General features: G+C 45.9%; 1 protein-coding gene across 6 annotated transcripts in view; it reads left to right on the forward strand.

Annotated features, from left to right (window-relative positions):
* DSP (desmoplakin) overlaps window positions 1-10150 on the forward strand; it is a 42502-nt gene extending 32352 nt beyond the window's left edge. Inside the window, exons 20-25 of one of the 6 annotated variants that reach the window (XM_082413239.1) lie at window positions 743-826; window positions 1386-1493; window positions 2084-2182; window positions 2951-5245; window positions 6242-7402; window positions 9745-10150. In XM_082413239.1, coding sequence (XP_082269365.1) covers window positions 743-826; window positions 1386-1493; window positions 2084-2182; window positions 2951-5245; window positions 6242-7402; window positions 9745-9756 — 3759 coding nt within the window. In that variant the 3' untranslated portion in view covers window positions 9757-10150. Of the gene's footprint in view, window positions 1-742; window positions 827-1385; window positions 1494-2083; window positions 2183-2950; window positions 5246-6241 lie in introns of all 6 variants that reach the window. The other 5 variants (XM_082413241.1, XM_082413242.1, XM_082413237.1 and 2 more) reach the window with 5 other exon arrangements.
* Window positions 10151-12277: the final 2127 nt, after the last annotated feature.

The following is a 12277-nucleotide window of genomic DNA, read 5'->3' on the forward strand; positions in this document are numbered from 1 at the left end:
GCTCAGTTGCTCCGCAGCATGTGGGATCTTCCCGGACCAGGGCTCGAACCCATGTCCCCTGCATTGGCAGGCGGATTCTTAACCACTGTGCCACCAGGGAAGTCCTTGTCTTTGTCTTTCTGACTTACTGCCCTTAGTATGATACTCTCTAGGTCCATCCATGTTGCTACGAATGGCATTATTTCATTCTTTTTTATGGCTGAGTAGTATTCCAGCTGTGTCTATATACCACATCTTCTTTATCCATTCATCTGTCAATGGACATTTAGGTTGTTTCCATGTCTTGGCTGTTGTAAATACTGCTGCTGTGAACATGGGGATGCATGTATCTTTTCATGAAATGATAAATATTTACTATTACTAGTCCATTTTGTGAATGCTTAAATAGTGTCCAGAGGAAAAGCAATTGAGATATTTACAAAGAAATGCAGTTGTGAACATGGAAATAATGTAACGACCGTCATAGTAAAGTATCTTTATAAACTGAGGTGATAGGACCAGAAGAGAGTGCCGGCCAGATAGTAACCTCTTAGATCATAAGAAGTTGAAGATCTTTCTTCTAGTTTCTGACTAGAAAACTTGCTCATCTCCCAAGGTTTAACTGTGAGACGATGGGGTCTGAACATGTAGTCATAAACTGAGGGAAAAAAAACAAGTTACAGTGGTTAAAGAGTGAAAAAAAACATTTATTTTAAAATATGTGTACATTTTAACATTTGTAAATATTTCCTTTTCTATATAGAACTTGCACAGTGATATAAGTGGCAAACGAGACAAATCAGAAGAAGTACAAAAAATTGCCGAACTTTGTGCAAAATCAATTAAGGTATGTTGGTTTCACAAAGAATGTTGATGTTTCATCAAGAATATTATTAACCGTGTTTGCTTCGGCAGCACGTATATTAAAACGAATGATACAGAGATTATTAGCCTGCCCTTGTGCAAGGATGACGTGCAAATCCATGAAGTGTTCCATACTTTTTTTATAAAAGAATATTATTAACTACATTATTTTCTGATTCACTTTAAAGATTACAGACTTCTTGGGGACAGCGATTATGGTTTTTATATGTTCTCTCGTGAACAAACTGTAAATGCTGTTATCCATTAGCTTGAATTGATTATACATTGGCAATATCTACGGGAATGGGCCGGTCTTCATCCTTTAGACTGGGGGTGTGTGCAGAGATCTCCATTTTGCATATAAACTGCTGCTACTTGGTTTAATAGTGTCATATGATGCTTGGACACTAGCAGCACGTGATGGCCTTTGGGGTTGGACATTAGAAGTACAGCTTGGTGATTTAAAGCTGGGGAACCGTAGCCATCAGTGTCTCCTTTTAAGTCAATTAAGTATGTTTTTCTGAAACATTACTATTCTGCAGGATTATGAACTGCAGCTGGCGTCATACACCTCAGGACTGGAAACTCTACTGAACATACCTGTCAAGAGAACCATCGTTCAGTCTCCTTCTGGGGTGATTACGCAAGAGGTAGATATGTCATCACCCATCTCTTAGAGCTCGCCCCTCCCTCTGCATCTTCTCTTTTCCCTGTCCCCTTCCTGTCTTCCCTACCCTCCCTGAATTCATCTCTTGCTATAGGGTATCCATTCAAAAAGGTTTAATAGGTTATCCTCTCTCTAGTGTAAGTCATCAGCATAATGCATTTTAGGGAATGATCAGTGAGAAGTCTGGGACTATTGCTCATACAGTAGAATCTTTGCAGAAACTGGGCTTAAATTCTGGGTTTAGTGAGGGGGGCATTTAAAGAGTGGAAAATATCCAGTCGATTTCTAAAAGACAACTTCTTCTCAAAGGTGTCAGAGAACATCACCCATCAGATGGTTTAGGGGGAACACCCTGGAGTGATGAGGACGAAATGTGAGGTTTTTGGCCCTTTGTTTCATTGCACTTTATTCTTTTATTGGGTTTTGGAATTAGCACAGGTGAAAGAAGGGAGTTCACTCTTTAAAATATAATTTCACTATTGGATTGTTTTAGAAAACAGAATTGGTCAGCTTGCATAGGACTTCTTTTGAATGCAATACCTTTGATTTTTCCTTGCACTTCTTTTCTCCAAGGCTGCAGATATCCATGCTCGGTACATAGAACTTCTTACAAGGTCCGGAGACTATTACAGATTCTTAAGTGAGATGCTGAAGAGTTTGGAAGATCTGAAGGTAATTTACTTTATTTCCTTGGAGGATCAAAAAAGAAAATAGAATGGAACTTAATTATTACTGCCTCGTTATAACATGAATTTGGACATACTCATTGGTAAAACTGTATTTCCTCTAAACAGTTAGTATAATATAGTTTATTCATAAATCATGTGTCAGTCCTGTTCTCCAGTACACTGCTCGGAATGCACTCAGGTAATATTTTCAAAATTATAGCTATTTTACCTTGCCATAACCCCCAGTAATTTCATTTAATGTTTGGTCAAGGAATTTGCTTTCTTTCTTTCTTTGTGTTAAATTAAGAAGAACATCCAGGACTAGCTGGATTTGAATTTTCCATGTCAAGTTATTGTTTAATTTACTCATTTCTAATATTCGAATTGAGTTTATATGGAAACTTACTTGATACCTGGAAATAAAGGAAACATAATTTAGGAAATCATAAGTTTTTGGTCTTGGAAGAAATTCCCTCATTCACAGATGAGGAAGCTGAAACTCAGAGAGGGTAGATCCCTTACTAAGATCACGCAAGCAGTTGACGGAAGGATTATGACAAGAATACAGATTTCTTGAATTTTTTGTCCAGTAGCTTTTGCCTTGTATCAGTGTCTACATGTGTGCTCGTGTGTGCGTGCTTGTCTGTGTGTGTGTGCAGGTGTGTAACAGGAAATGAGAAAGCACGTTGGTCTGGCGGGGAGGAAGTACCACTTCTTTCTTATGATGTGAGGTGTCTTTCTTTCAACATGCTCTCTGATTTCCCTTCCACAGCTGAAAAATACCAAGATCGAAGTTTTGGAAGAGGAGCTCAGGCTGTGCCGAGACACCAACTCTGAAAACTGCAGTAAGAACAAATTCCTGGATCAGAACCTGCAGAAATACCAGGCGGAGTGTTCCCAGTTCAAAGCAAAGCTTGTGAGCCTGGAGGAGCTGAAGAGACAGGCTGAGCTGGATGGCAAGTCAGCCAAGCAAAATCTAGACAAGTGCTACGGCCAAATCAAAGAGCTCAATGAGAAGATCACCCGGCTGACTTACGAGATTGAGGATGAAAAGCGAAGCAGAAAAGCCATGGAAGACAGGTTTGATCAACAGAAGAACGACTATGACCAGCTGCAGAAGGCGAGGCAGAGTGAGAAGGAGAGCCTTGACTGGCAGAAAATGGAGTATGAGAAAGCCACCAAGGAGAAGGAGTTCGAGATAGAGAGGTTGAGGGTTCTTCTGCAGGAGGAGGGTACCCGGAAGAGAGAATATGAAAGTGAGCTGGCAAAGGTAAGAAACCACTATAATGAGGAGATGAGTAATTTAAGGAACAAGTACGAAACAGAGATTAACATCACAAAGACTACCATCAAGGAGATATCCATGCAAAAAGAGGATGATTCCAAAAATCTCCGAAACCAGCTCGATAGATTCTCAAAGGAGAATCGAGATCTGAAGGATGAGATTGTCCGGCTCACCAATAGCATCCTGCAGACCACGGAGCAGCGGAGGCGGGCAGAAGAGGATGCCCTGCAGCAGAAGGCCTGTGGCTCCGAGATGCTGCAGAAGAAGCAGCATCTGGAGATGGAGCTGAAGCAGGTCATCCAGCAGCGCTCCGAGGAGAGCGCCAGGCACAAGCAGTCCCTGGAGGAGGCTGCCAAGACCATCCAGGACAAAAACAAGGAGATCGAAAGACTCAAAGCTGAGTTTCAGGAGGAGGCCAAGCGCCGCTGGGAATATGAGAATGAACTGGCTAAGGTAAGGAACAATTACGATGAGGAAATCATTAGCTTGAAGAACCAGTTCGAGACGGAGATCAACATCACCAAGACGACCATCCACCAGCTCACCCTGAAGAAGGAGGAGGACACCAGCGGCTACCGAGCCCAGATAGACACTCTCACCAGGGAAAACCGGAGCCTCTCGGAAGAAGTAACAAAGCTGAAGAACGCTCTAGCCCAGACCACGGAGAACCTCAGGAGGGTCGAAGAGAACGTCCAACAGCAAAAGGCCACGGGCTTGGAGATGTCGCAGCGGAAGCAGCAGCTGGAGGTGGAGCTGAAGCAGGTCACGCAGGTGCGGGTGGAAGAGAGCACGCGGTACAAGCAGTCTCTGGATGATGCCGCCAAGACGATCCAGGATAAAAACAAGGAGATAGAGAGGCTAAAGCAGCTGTCCGAGACAGAAGCAAAGCAGCGCAAGTGTCTGGAGGACGAAAACGCCAAGTGGCAGAGGGCGCAGTGTGAGCTGCAGAAGGCCTACGGCGGCGCCACAGAGACGATCGGCAAACTGAAGGCGCAGGAGCAGGAGCTGATGTGCCTGAGGGTTGACTACGAGCGGGTGTCCCAGGAGAGGACCGTCAAGGAGCAGGACGCCGCCCGCTTCCAGAGCTCCCTGAAGGAGCTGCAGCTGCAGAAGCAGAAGGTGGAGGAGGAGCTGGCGTGGCTGAAGAGGGCGGCCTCCGAGGACTCCTTCAGGAGGAAGACGCTGGAGGAGGAGCTGGAGACCCTGCAGAGGTCCCTGAAGGAGCAGGCCATCCAGGTCACCAGCCTGACCCAGCAGCTGGAGCAGGCGGCCGTCGTCAAGAAGAGGAGCGAGGACGAGCTGCAGCAGCAGCGGGGCGTGCTGGACGGCCACGTGCGGGAGAAGCAGAGGGCCCAGGACGAGCTGCGTAGGCTGGCCTCCGACGTGGAGGCCCTGCAGCGGCAGCTGCTGCAGGAGCAGGAGAACGTCAGGCAGGCGCAGGTGCGGAACGAGCACTTCCAGAAGGCCGTCGAGGACAAGAGCAGGAGCCTGAACGAGAGCAAGATCGAAATCGAGAGGCTGCAGTCGCTGACCGAGAACCTCACCAAGGAGCACCTGCTGCTTGAGGGGGAGCTGCGGAACCTCCGGCTGGAGTACGACGACCTCCAGCAGAGCCGCAGCGCGGCTGATCACCACCAAAACGCCACCATCTCGGAGCTCCGGAGCCAGCTGCAGATGAGCAACGCCCGGACCCTGGAGCTGCAGGGCCTGATTAATGATTTACAGAGAGAGAGGGAAAATTTGAGACAGGAAATTGAGAAATTCCAAAAGCAGGCATTAGAGGTATTCACAAATATTTGATCGCTGCTTCACTCCCTCTCAACTAATTCCCTCCACAGTCTTCCCAGCTGGGCTGTGCTCTTGCTGCTGGGCTGGATGCTTGCACACGTCTCGCTTTTCTTTTTGATGCTGTGCTGCTGTCTGTCCTGATCCAGACGCTGCTTCAGGGTAATTTCAGTGCTGTTTGCCCGTCTCTTCTACTGCCACATCGGGTGCCCATCCCTGTGTAACCCACACTTGGCTCTGCTTTTCGAACTTTGGCTGGGGTGTGACATCTGAGATCACTTTCTCTCAATGTTCCACTCTGTTTTCTAGAAGGTGGCTCTTTGTGAGCTGTGACATACGTTTGTAATTAAAGTTTTCCTAAACAGAAGCCACATTAAATGGGTTTTCTGTGCAGTTTTAAAATCACTTTCTTGCTTGCTTATGTGATTTTTCTGCATGCGTTATTCTGTGCTCTTTTCATCGTGGCCCTAATATGTTTCTTTTTGTTTGACTTTTCTTCTTTTAACCCCTAATTAAAACACTTAACCTCTTTAACTTCTAATACGTTTGACTTCTGTAGACAATATTTGTGTGGGGCTGGGTGAGGGGTGTGTGTATGTCCGTAGATTTGTATTGCTTTATTAAACATGTGAGTATAGCTGTAACAGGTGAAATGTAGGTACAGCAGGTGGGATAACCTGGAATAAAACTCCCCGTATGTGTTCAAACCATAATTACTATTAAGAGTAAGCCAGGTCTACAGCTGCTCCTATTTCCTTCTGTGGAAAAATATGGAAAGTATAGAAGCCATTTATCAAAGTGGCAACATGTATCTACAGAATTTTTTTCAGGAACTTGTAAGATAACAAAATAACAGTATACTCAAGGAAAAGAAAAGGGCCAATATGTAAATATACTTTTTTTAAAAATATGGGAAAAGAAGTTAAATGATAATGGTCCTGTGATATGAGCACATCATTATTTTTTCCCATTTCTTTCTTTTTTGCATTCTAGGCATCTAATAGGATTCAGGAATCCAAGAATCAGTGCTCTCAGGTGGTGCAGGAGAGAGAGAGCCTCCTGGTGAAAATCAAAGTTCTGGAGCAAGACAAGGCCAGGCTGCAGAGGCTAGAGGATGAGCTGAATCGCGCCAAAGTGACCCTCGAGGCAGAAAGCAGGGTGAAACAGCACCTGGAGTGTGAGAAACAGCAGATCCAGAATGACCTGAACCAGTGGAAAACGCAGTGTTCCCGCAAAGAGGAGGTTGTGAGGAAGATAGAGTCCGAAAGAGAAAAGAGCGAGAGAGAGAAGAACAGCCTTAGGAGTGAGATTGAAAGGCTCCAGGCGGAGATCAAGAGGATCGAGGAGAGGTGCCAGCGGAAGCTGGAAGATTCCAGCAGGGAGACCCAGTCCCAGCTGGAGACAGAGCGCTCCCGGCTTCAGAGGGAAATCGACAAACTCAAGCAGCGCCCGTACGGCTCCCACCGCGAGACCCAGACTGAGTACGAGTGGTCCGTTGACTCCTCGAAGCTGGTGTTTGACGGACTGAGGAAGAAGGTGACGGCGTTGCAGCTGTACGAGTGCCAGCTGATTGACAAAACAACCCTGGACAAACTGCTGAAGGGGAAAAAGTCAGTGGAAGAAGTTTCTTCTGAGATCCAGCCTTTCCTTCGGGGAGCAGGAGCTATCGCTGGAGCTTCCGCTTCCCCTAAGGAAAAGTACTCTTTGGTAGAGGCCAAGAGAAAGAATTTGATCACCCCAGAATCTACGGTCATGCTTCTGGAGGCCCAGGCAGCCACTGGTGGTATAATTGATCCCCACAGGAACGAGAAGCTGACTGTTGACAGCGCCATAGCTCGGGATCTCATCGACTTCGATGACCGCCAGCAGATATACACAGCAGAGAAAGCCATCACTGGGTTTGATGACCCATTTTCGGGCAAGACGGTGTCTGTGTCCGAAGCAATCAAGAAAAATTTGATTGATCGGGAAATTGGAATGCGTCTGCTGGAAGCCCAGATTGCTTCAGGGGGTGTGGTGGACCCTGTGAACAGCGTCTTTTTGCCGAAAGATGTAGCCTTGGCTCGTGGGCTGATTGACAGAGATCTGTATCGGTCCCTGAACGATCCCCGAGACAGTCAGAAGAACTTCGTGGATCCGGTCACCAAAAAGAAGGTCAGTTACATACAGCTGAGGGAAAGGTGCAGAATCGAACCACACACCGGTCTGCTTCTGCTGTTGGTACAGAAGAGAAGTATGTCCTTCCAAGGAATCAGACAACCCGTGACCGTCTCCGAGCTGGTTGATTCCGGTATATTGAGACCATCCACTGTCAATGAACTGGAATCAGGTCAGATTTCTTATGCTGAGGTTGGTGAGAGAATTAAGGAATTCCTTCAGGGTTCAAGCTGCATCGCAGGCATCTACAATGAGACCACAAAACAGAAGCTTGGCATTTACGAGGCCATGAAAATTGGCTTGGTTCGACCTGGTACTGCCCTGGAGCTCCTGGAAGCGCAAGCAGCTACTGGCTTCATGGTGGATCCTGTTAGCAACTTGAGGTTACCGGTGGAGGAAGCCTACAAAAGAGGTCTGGTGGGCATCGAGTTCAAGGAGAAGCTCCTGTCTGCGGAACGAGCTGTCACCGGCTACAACGACCCTGAAACGGGAAACACCATCTCCTTGTTCCAAGCCATGAACAAGGAACTCATCGAAAAGGGCCATGGCATTCGCTTGTTGGAAGCGCAGATTGCAACCGGTGGGATCATCGACCCGAAGGAAAGCCACCGCCTGCCCGTTGACATAGCGTACAAGAGGGGCTACTTCAATCAGGAGCTCAATGAGATTCTCTCGGATCCAAGTGATGATACAAAAGGATTCTTTGACCCAAACACTGAGGAAAACCTTACATATCTGCAACTGAAAGAAAGGTGCATTAAGGATGAGGAAACGGGGCTGTGTCTTCTGCCCCTGAAAGAAAAGAAGAAACAGGTGCAGACATCACAAAAGAATACCCTCAGGAAGCGCAGAGTGGTCATAGTTGACCCGGAAACCAACAAGGAGATGTCTGTCCAGGAGGCCTACAAGAAGGGCCTCATAGATTATGAAACCTTCAAAGAACTGTGTGAGCAGGAGTGCGAGTGGGAAGAAATAACCATCACTGGATCGGACGGCTCCACACGGGTGGTCCTGGTAGACAGGAAGACGGGCAGTCAGTATGATATTCAAGATGCGATTGACAAGGGCCTCATTGACCGGAAGTTCTTTGACCAGTACCAGTCCGGCAGCCTCAGCCTCACTCAGTTTGCTGATATGATCTCCTTGAAGAATGGTGTCAGCACCGGGAGTGGCGTCAGCGAAGATGTCTTCAGCAGCTCGCGACATGAGTCCTTAAGCAAGATTTCCACCGTATCCAGCGTCAGGAATTTAACCATCAGGAGCAGGTCCCTGTCCGAACCCCTGGAAGAATCAAGCCCCATCGCAGCCATCTTCGACACGGAAAACCTGGAGAAGATCTCCGTTACGGAAGGGATAGAGCGGGGCATTGTTGACAGCATCACTGGGCAGAGGCTTCTGGAGGCTCAGGCCTGCACGGGCGGCATCATCCACCCAACCACTGGGCAGAAGCTGTCCCTCCAGGATGCCGTCTCCCAGGGCCTGATTGACCAGGATATGGCCACCAGGCTGAAGCCTGCTCAGAAAGCCTTCCTCGGCTTTGAAGGCGTGAAGGGAAAGAAGAAGATGTCGGCAGCAGAGGCAGTGAAAGAAAAGTGGCTCCCCTATGAGGCCGGCCAGCGCTTCCTGGAGTTCCAGTACCTCACGGGAGGCCTGATTGACCCCGAAGTGCAAGGGAGGATAAGCATGGAAGAAGCCATCAGAAAGGGGTACATCGATGGCCGGGCAGCGCAGAGGCTGCAAGACCCCAGCAGCTACGGCAAGATCCTGACCTGCCCCAAAACCAAGTTGAAAATATCCTATAAGAATGCCATGAATCGCTCCATGGTGGAAGACATCACCGGCCTGCACCTTCTGGAGGCCGCCTCGGTCTCCTCCAAGGGCCTGCCCAGCCCTTATAACATGTCTTCTGCCCCAGGTTCCCGCTCCGGCTCCCGCTCCGGCTCCCGATCCGGTTCCCGCAGTGGGTCCCGGAGAGGAAGCTTCGATGCAACGGGGAATTCTTCCTACTCCCACTCCTACTCCGTTAGCAACAGCTCTGTTGGGCACTAGTAGTTGGCTGGAAATGGTTGCTAGACCTTGGCTTTCATTTATATGAATTTTCACTTTACTAAATAATAGAAAAAGAAAACCTTGTGCTTGTAGGATAGTGATAGAACTTTCTAGGCTTAAGAAAATGTAGCCATGGGGGGAATCAAATGGTAAAGGCTGTTCTGGCTTTTTATCTTCTTAGCTTACCTGAACTAATGTCATACACTGGATGTAGTGCATAGGAAGTAGTAATCAGTTGTAAGGATAACACAAATTGAATCTAAAGTTTGTTTCTTCTCTTCTGTCTTTAGATTTTTGAGTGATGCTTCTTGAACTTCTCATGGCCTATAATCCAGATTTCTGTTCTTGGAGATAAAAATTAAATTGACCTTGTAGTCATCAGTCTGCATCTCATCTAAATATTTCCATTTTCTGTATGAGGAGAAAATTACCCTATTCCCCCCCTCCCCCCCAAGCAAAGAATCCCCCTCAAACCCAAGCATTTTGCAATGAGTCTCCTTGGATTGCATGACCCATATACTCTTAATTGTACCTGTTTGGTTTGGTATTAATTTGACTGTATGTGCATGATAGTAGCAATCTTTGCTGTTCTTTGGTCAAAGTTTTCTGTTTATTTTGCTTTTCATTTTCTATGTACTTCCAAAAGGTGTCTTTATGAAGTTTGCTATTCTGGCAATAAAGTTTTAGACGTTTGAAGTTTTTGCGTTTTGATTTAATAATATGTTCATACACACAAGGGCATTTAGCAGAAGCTTTTTGTTTATTGTAAAATGTGTCTGAAACTGTTTACTAAATACCTATTAAGAAAGACCATTAAAAAACTGTTTTAGTTCTGAATTCCTGTTAGAAGTTGGTCTTCTGAAGGTAGTTTTTTCAACATTTATGTACCAGGTAGAGTCCTTTAAAGAAGCCTGTGTAAGGAGGCCAGGCAAGAGGTCAATACCCACTTCTGGCTTATTCTGGACAGTGCATAGCATGGGGAGAAGTCACTGTCATACCCTTCAAAAAACATGAAGTGGCTAAGATTCCATTTTGGGTAGCCTTAAACTACATGGTTGCATTTTTGTCCCCAAAGAGGAAGGAATTGACCTTGAATCTATGAAACATTCCTGAAGAGTTTTTGGTTCTCTGTTGAAGGACAACGAAATATAAGCCTATTTTTTGGATCAAAGAAAACTTTTGAAATTCAGACATTTGTTATTAAATTAATAATACTTTACTGATTGCCTGCTATGTCTAGTATTGGGCTGGGTACAATGAGGATTCAGTAGAGTTTATAAGACCCTGACTTCAAGGCACGTACAGTCTGGATGGGTACAGAAGACACATGTAAAACAATGAGTGGGACAACTTTCATATATCAGAAGCATATATTAATACAATCAGACACATTTGATGGTACAATAGAAACTAGGAAGACAAATGAAATGCTAATTGTGTAGAATAAAAACGATCATACTCTAGATAATCCTTAACTTATTGGGGGGGCTTTTGGTACTTAGGGTGAAAACAGCACTCGTTTCTTCCTTACCTCGCCTCTCTTTTTCTTCCTCTTGGCCCCCTCCTAATTTGGAGGATTTGTTATTAATTTCATTCACTGAATATTGAGTTCTGTGTGCCACACATGGTCCAGAAGCTGTGGATCTAATGGGAGAAGTACCTGGTACAGAAATAGCCCTTGTAGTTTAAAAGGAAGGAAAGTGCGTGGGAAATGCTATGTTGAAGGAAATGAAGGAGGATCCTTACGCCAGAGCTGGGGGGCTGCATTAGCTCGGGCTGCTGTGATGAGATACCACAGACCTGGTGGCTTAAACAAACATTGATTTTCTTAAGTTCTGGAGGTCAGAAGTCCAAGGTCAAGGTAGATGCCACCGGGGTTGGTTTATGGTGAGAGCTCTCTTCCGGGCTAACAGGCAGTGAAGGAGCTCTGGCATCTCTTCCTCAACTTAGAAGGACACTAGTTTTGTCACATGAGGGCCCCACCCTTATGACCTCATTTAACCTTAATTACCTCTCCAAATACCGTCACATTGGGGGTTTGGACTTTGAATTTTGGAGGGGACAGAATTCAGCCCAGAATAGAGGCCTAACCTAGAACAGGGGTCAGGAGACCTCTTTAGGAAAATGGTGATTGGACAGATTAACATGAATCAATGGAAGGGAGTTCTTCAGGTTGAAATGGTACACCCCCTCCAAGCTGCTGCCAGAGTTGTCATTAAGCTGTGAAATGAGAGGGCTGGATCCTGGAGAGAGGGCATACTTGACCTGGGCTGAGTTTTGATCTGGTTCACGTATACTGTACATCCACAGAAAAGGGAACTGTATATGTAAAATTTCAACAACAGTCATCACTTCACACCCAAAAATAGACTCACATTTTCCAGGAGGCTTGGCAAACTACGTAATTGCAAACAAAAAGTAAGGATGCTGTGGGCAGAGTATGAATAGACTGCTTCTCGCCACACATCCACTTGTAGCTACTGGCCTTTTTCCATATTATCACCTTTATTTGTGTGTGTGTGTGTGAGAACTGTGCTGTTTGCCTTTGAGAATAGTTGTTCACAAAAGTATACTCCACTGTATACTGCTTGATGGAAGCAAGTGCAAAGGAAAGCAAAGATTTGGCATCAGGCTTGAAAAAAAAAAACCAAAACATGAGAGGGATTAGATTCTGGTAGTTAAAACCATTTGGGGAAACCAGAAGGGCTGGTTCCAGGTCTTGGGTAGGAAATGTACAGAGTAAACTTGGGTTAATCAAAGCAGGGAAGTACTTGAGGACTAACAGGGATGTGTCAAAGAGACACAGGTGGTTATAGTGGTTTC

This window comes from Balaenoptera physalus (assembly GCF_965194825.1).
Source record: "Balaenoptera physalus genome assembly, chromosome: 11".
NCBI lineage: Eukaryota > Metazoa > Chordata > Mammalia > Artiodactyla > Balaenopteridae > Balaenoptera > Balaenoptera physalus.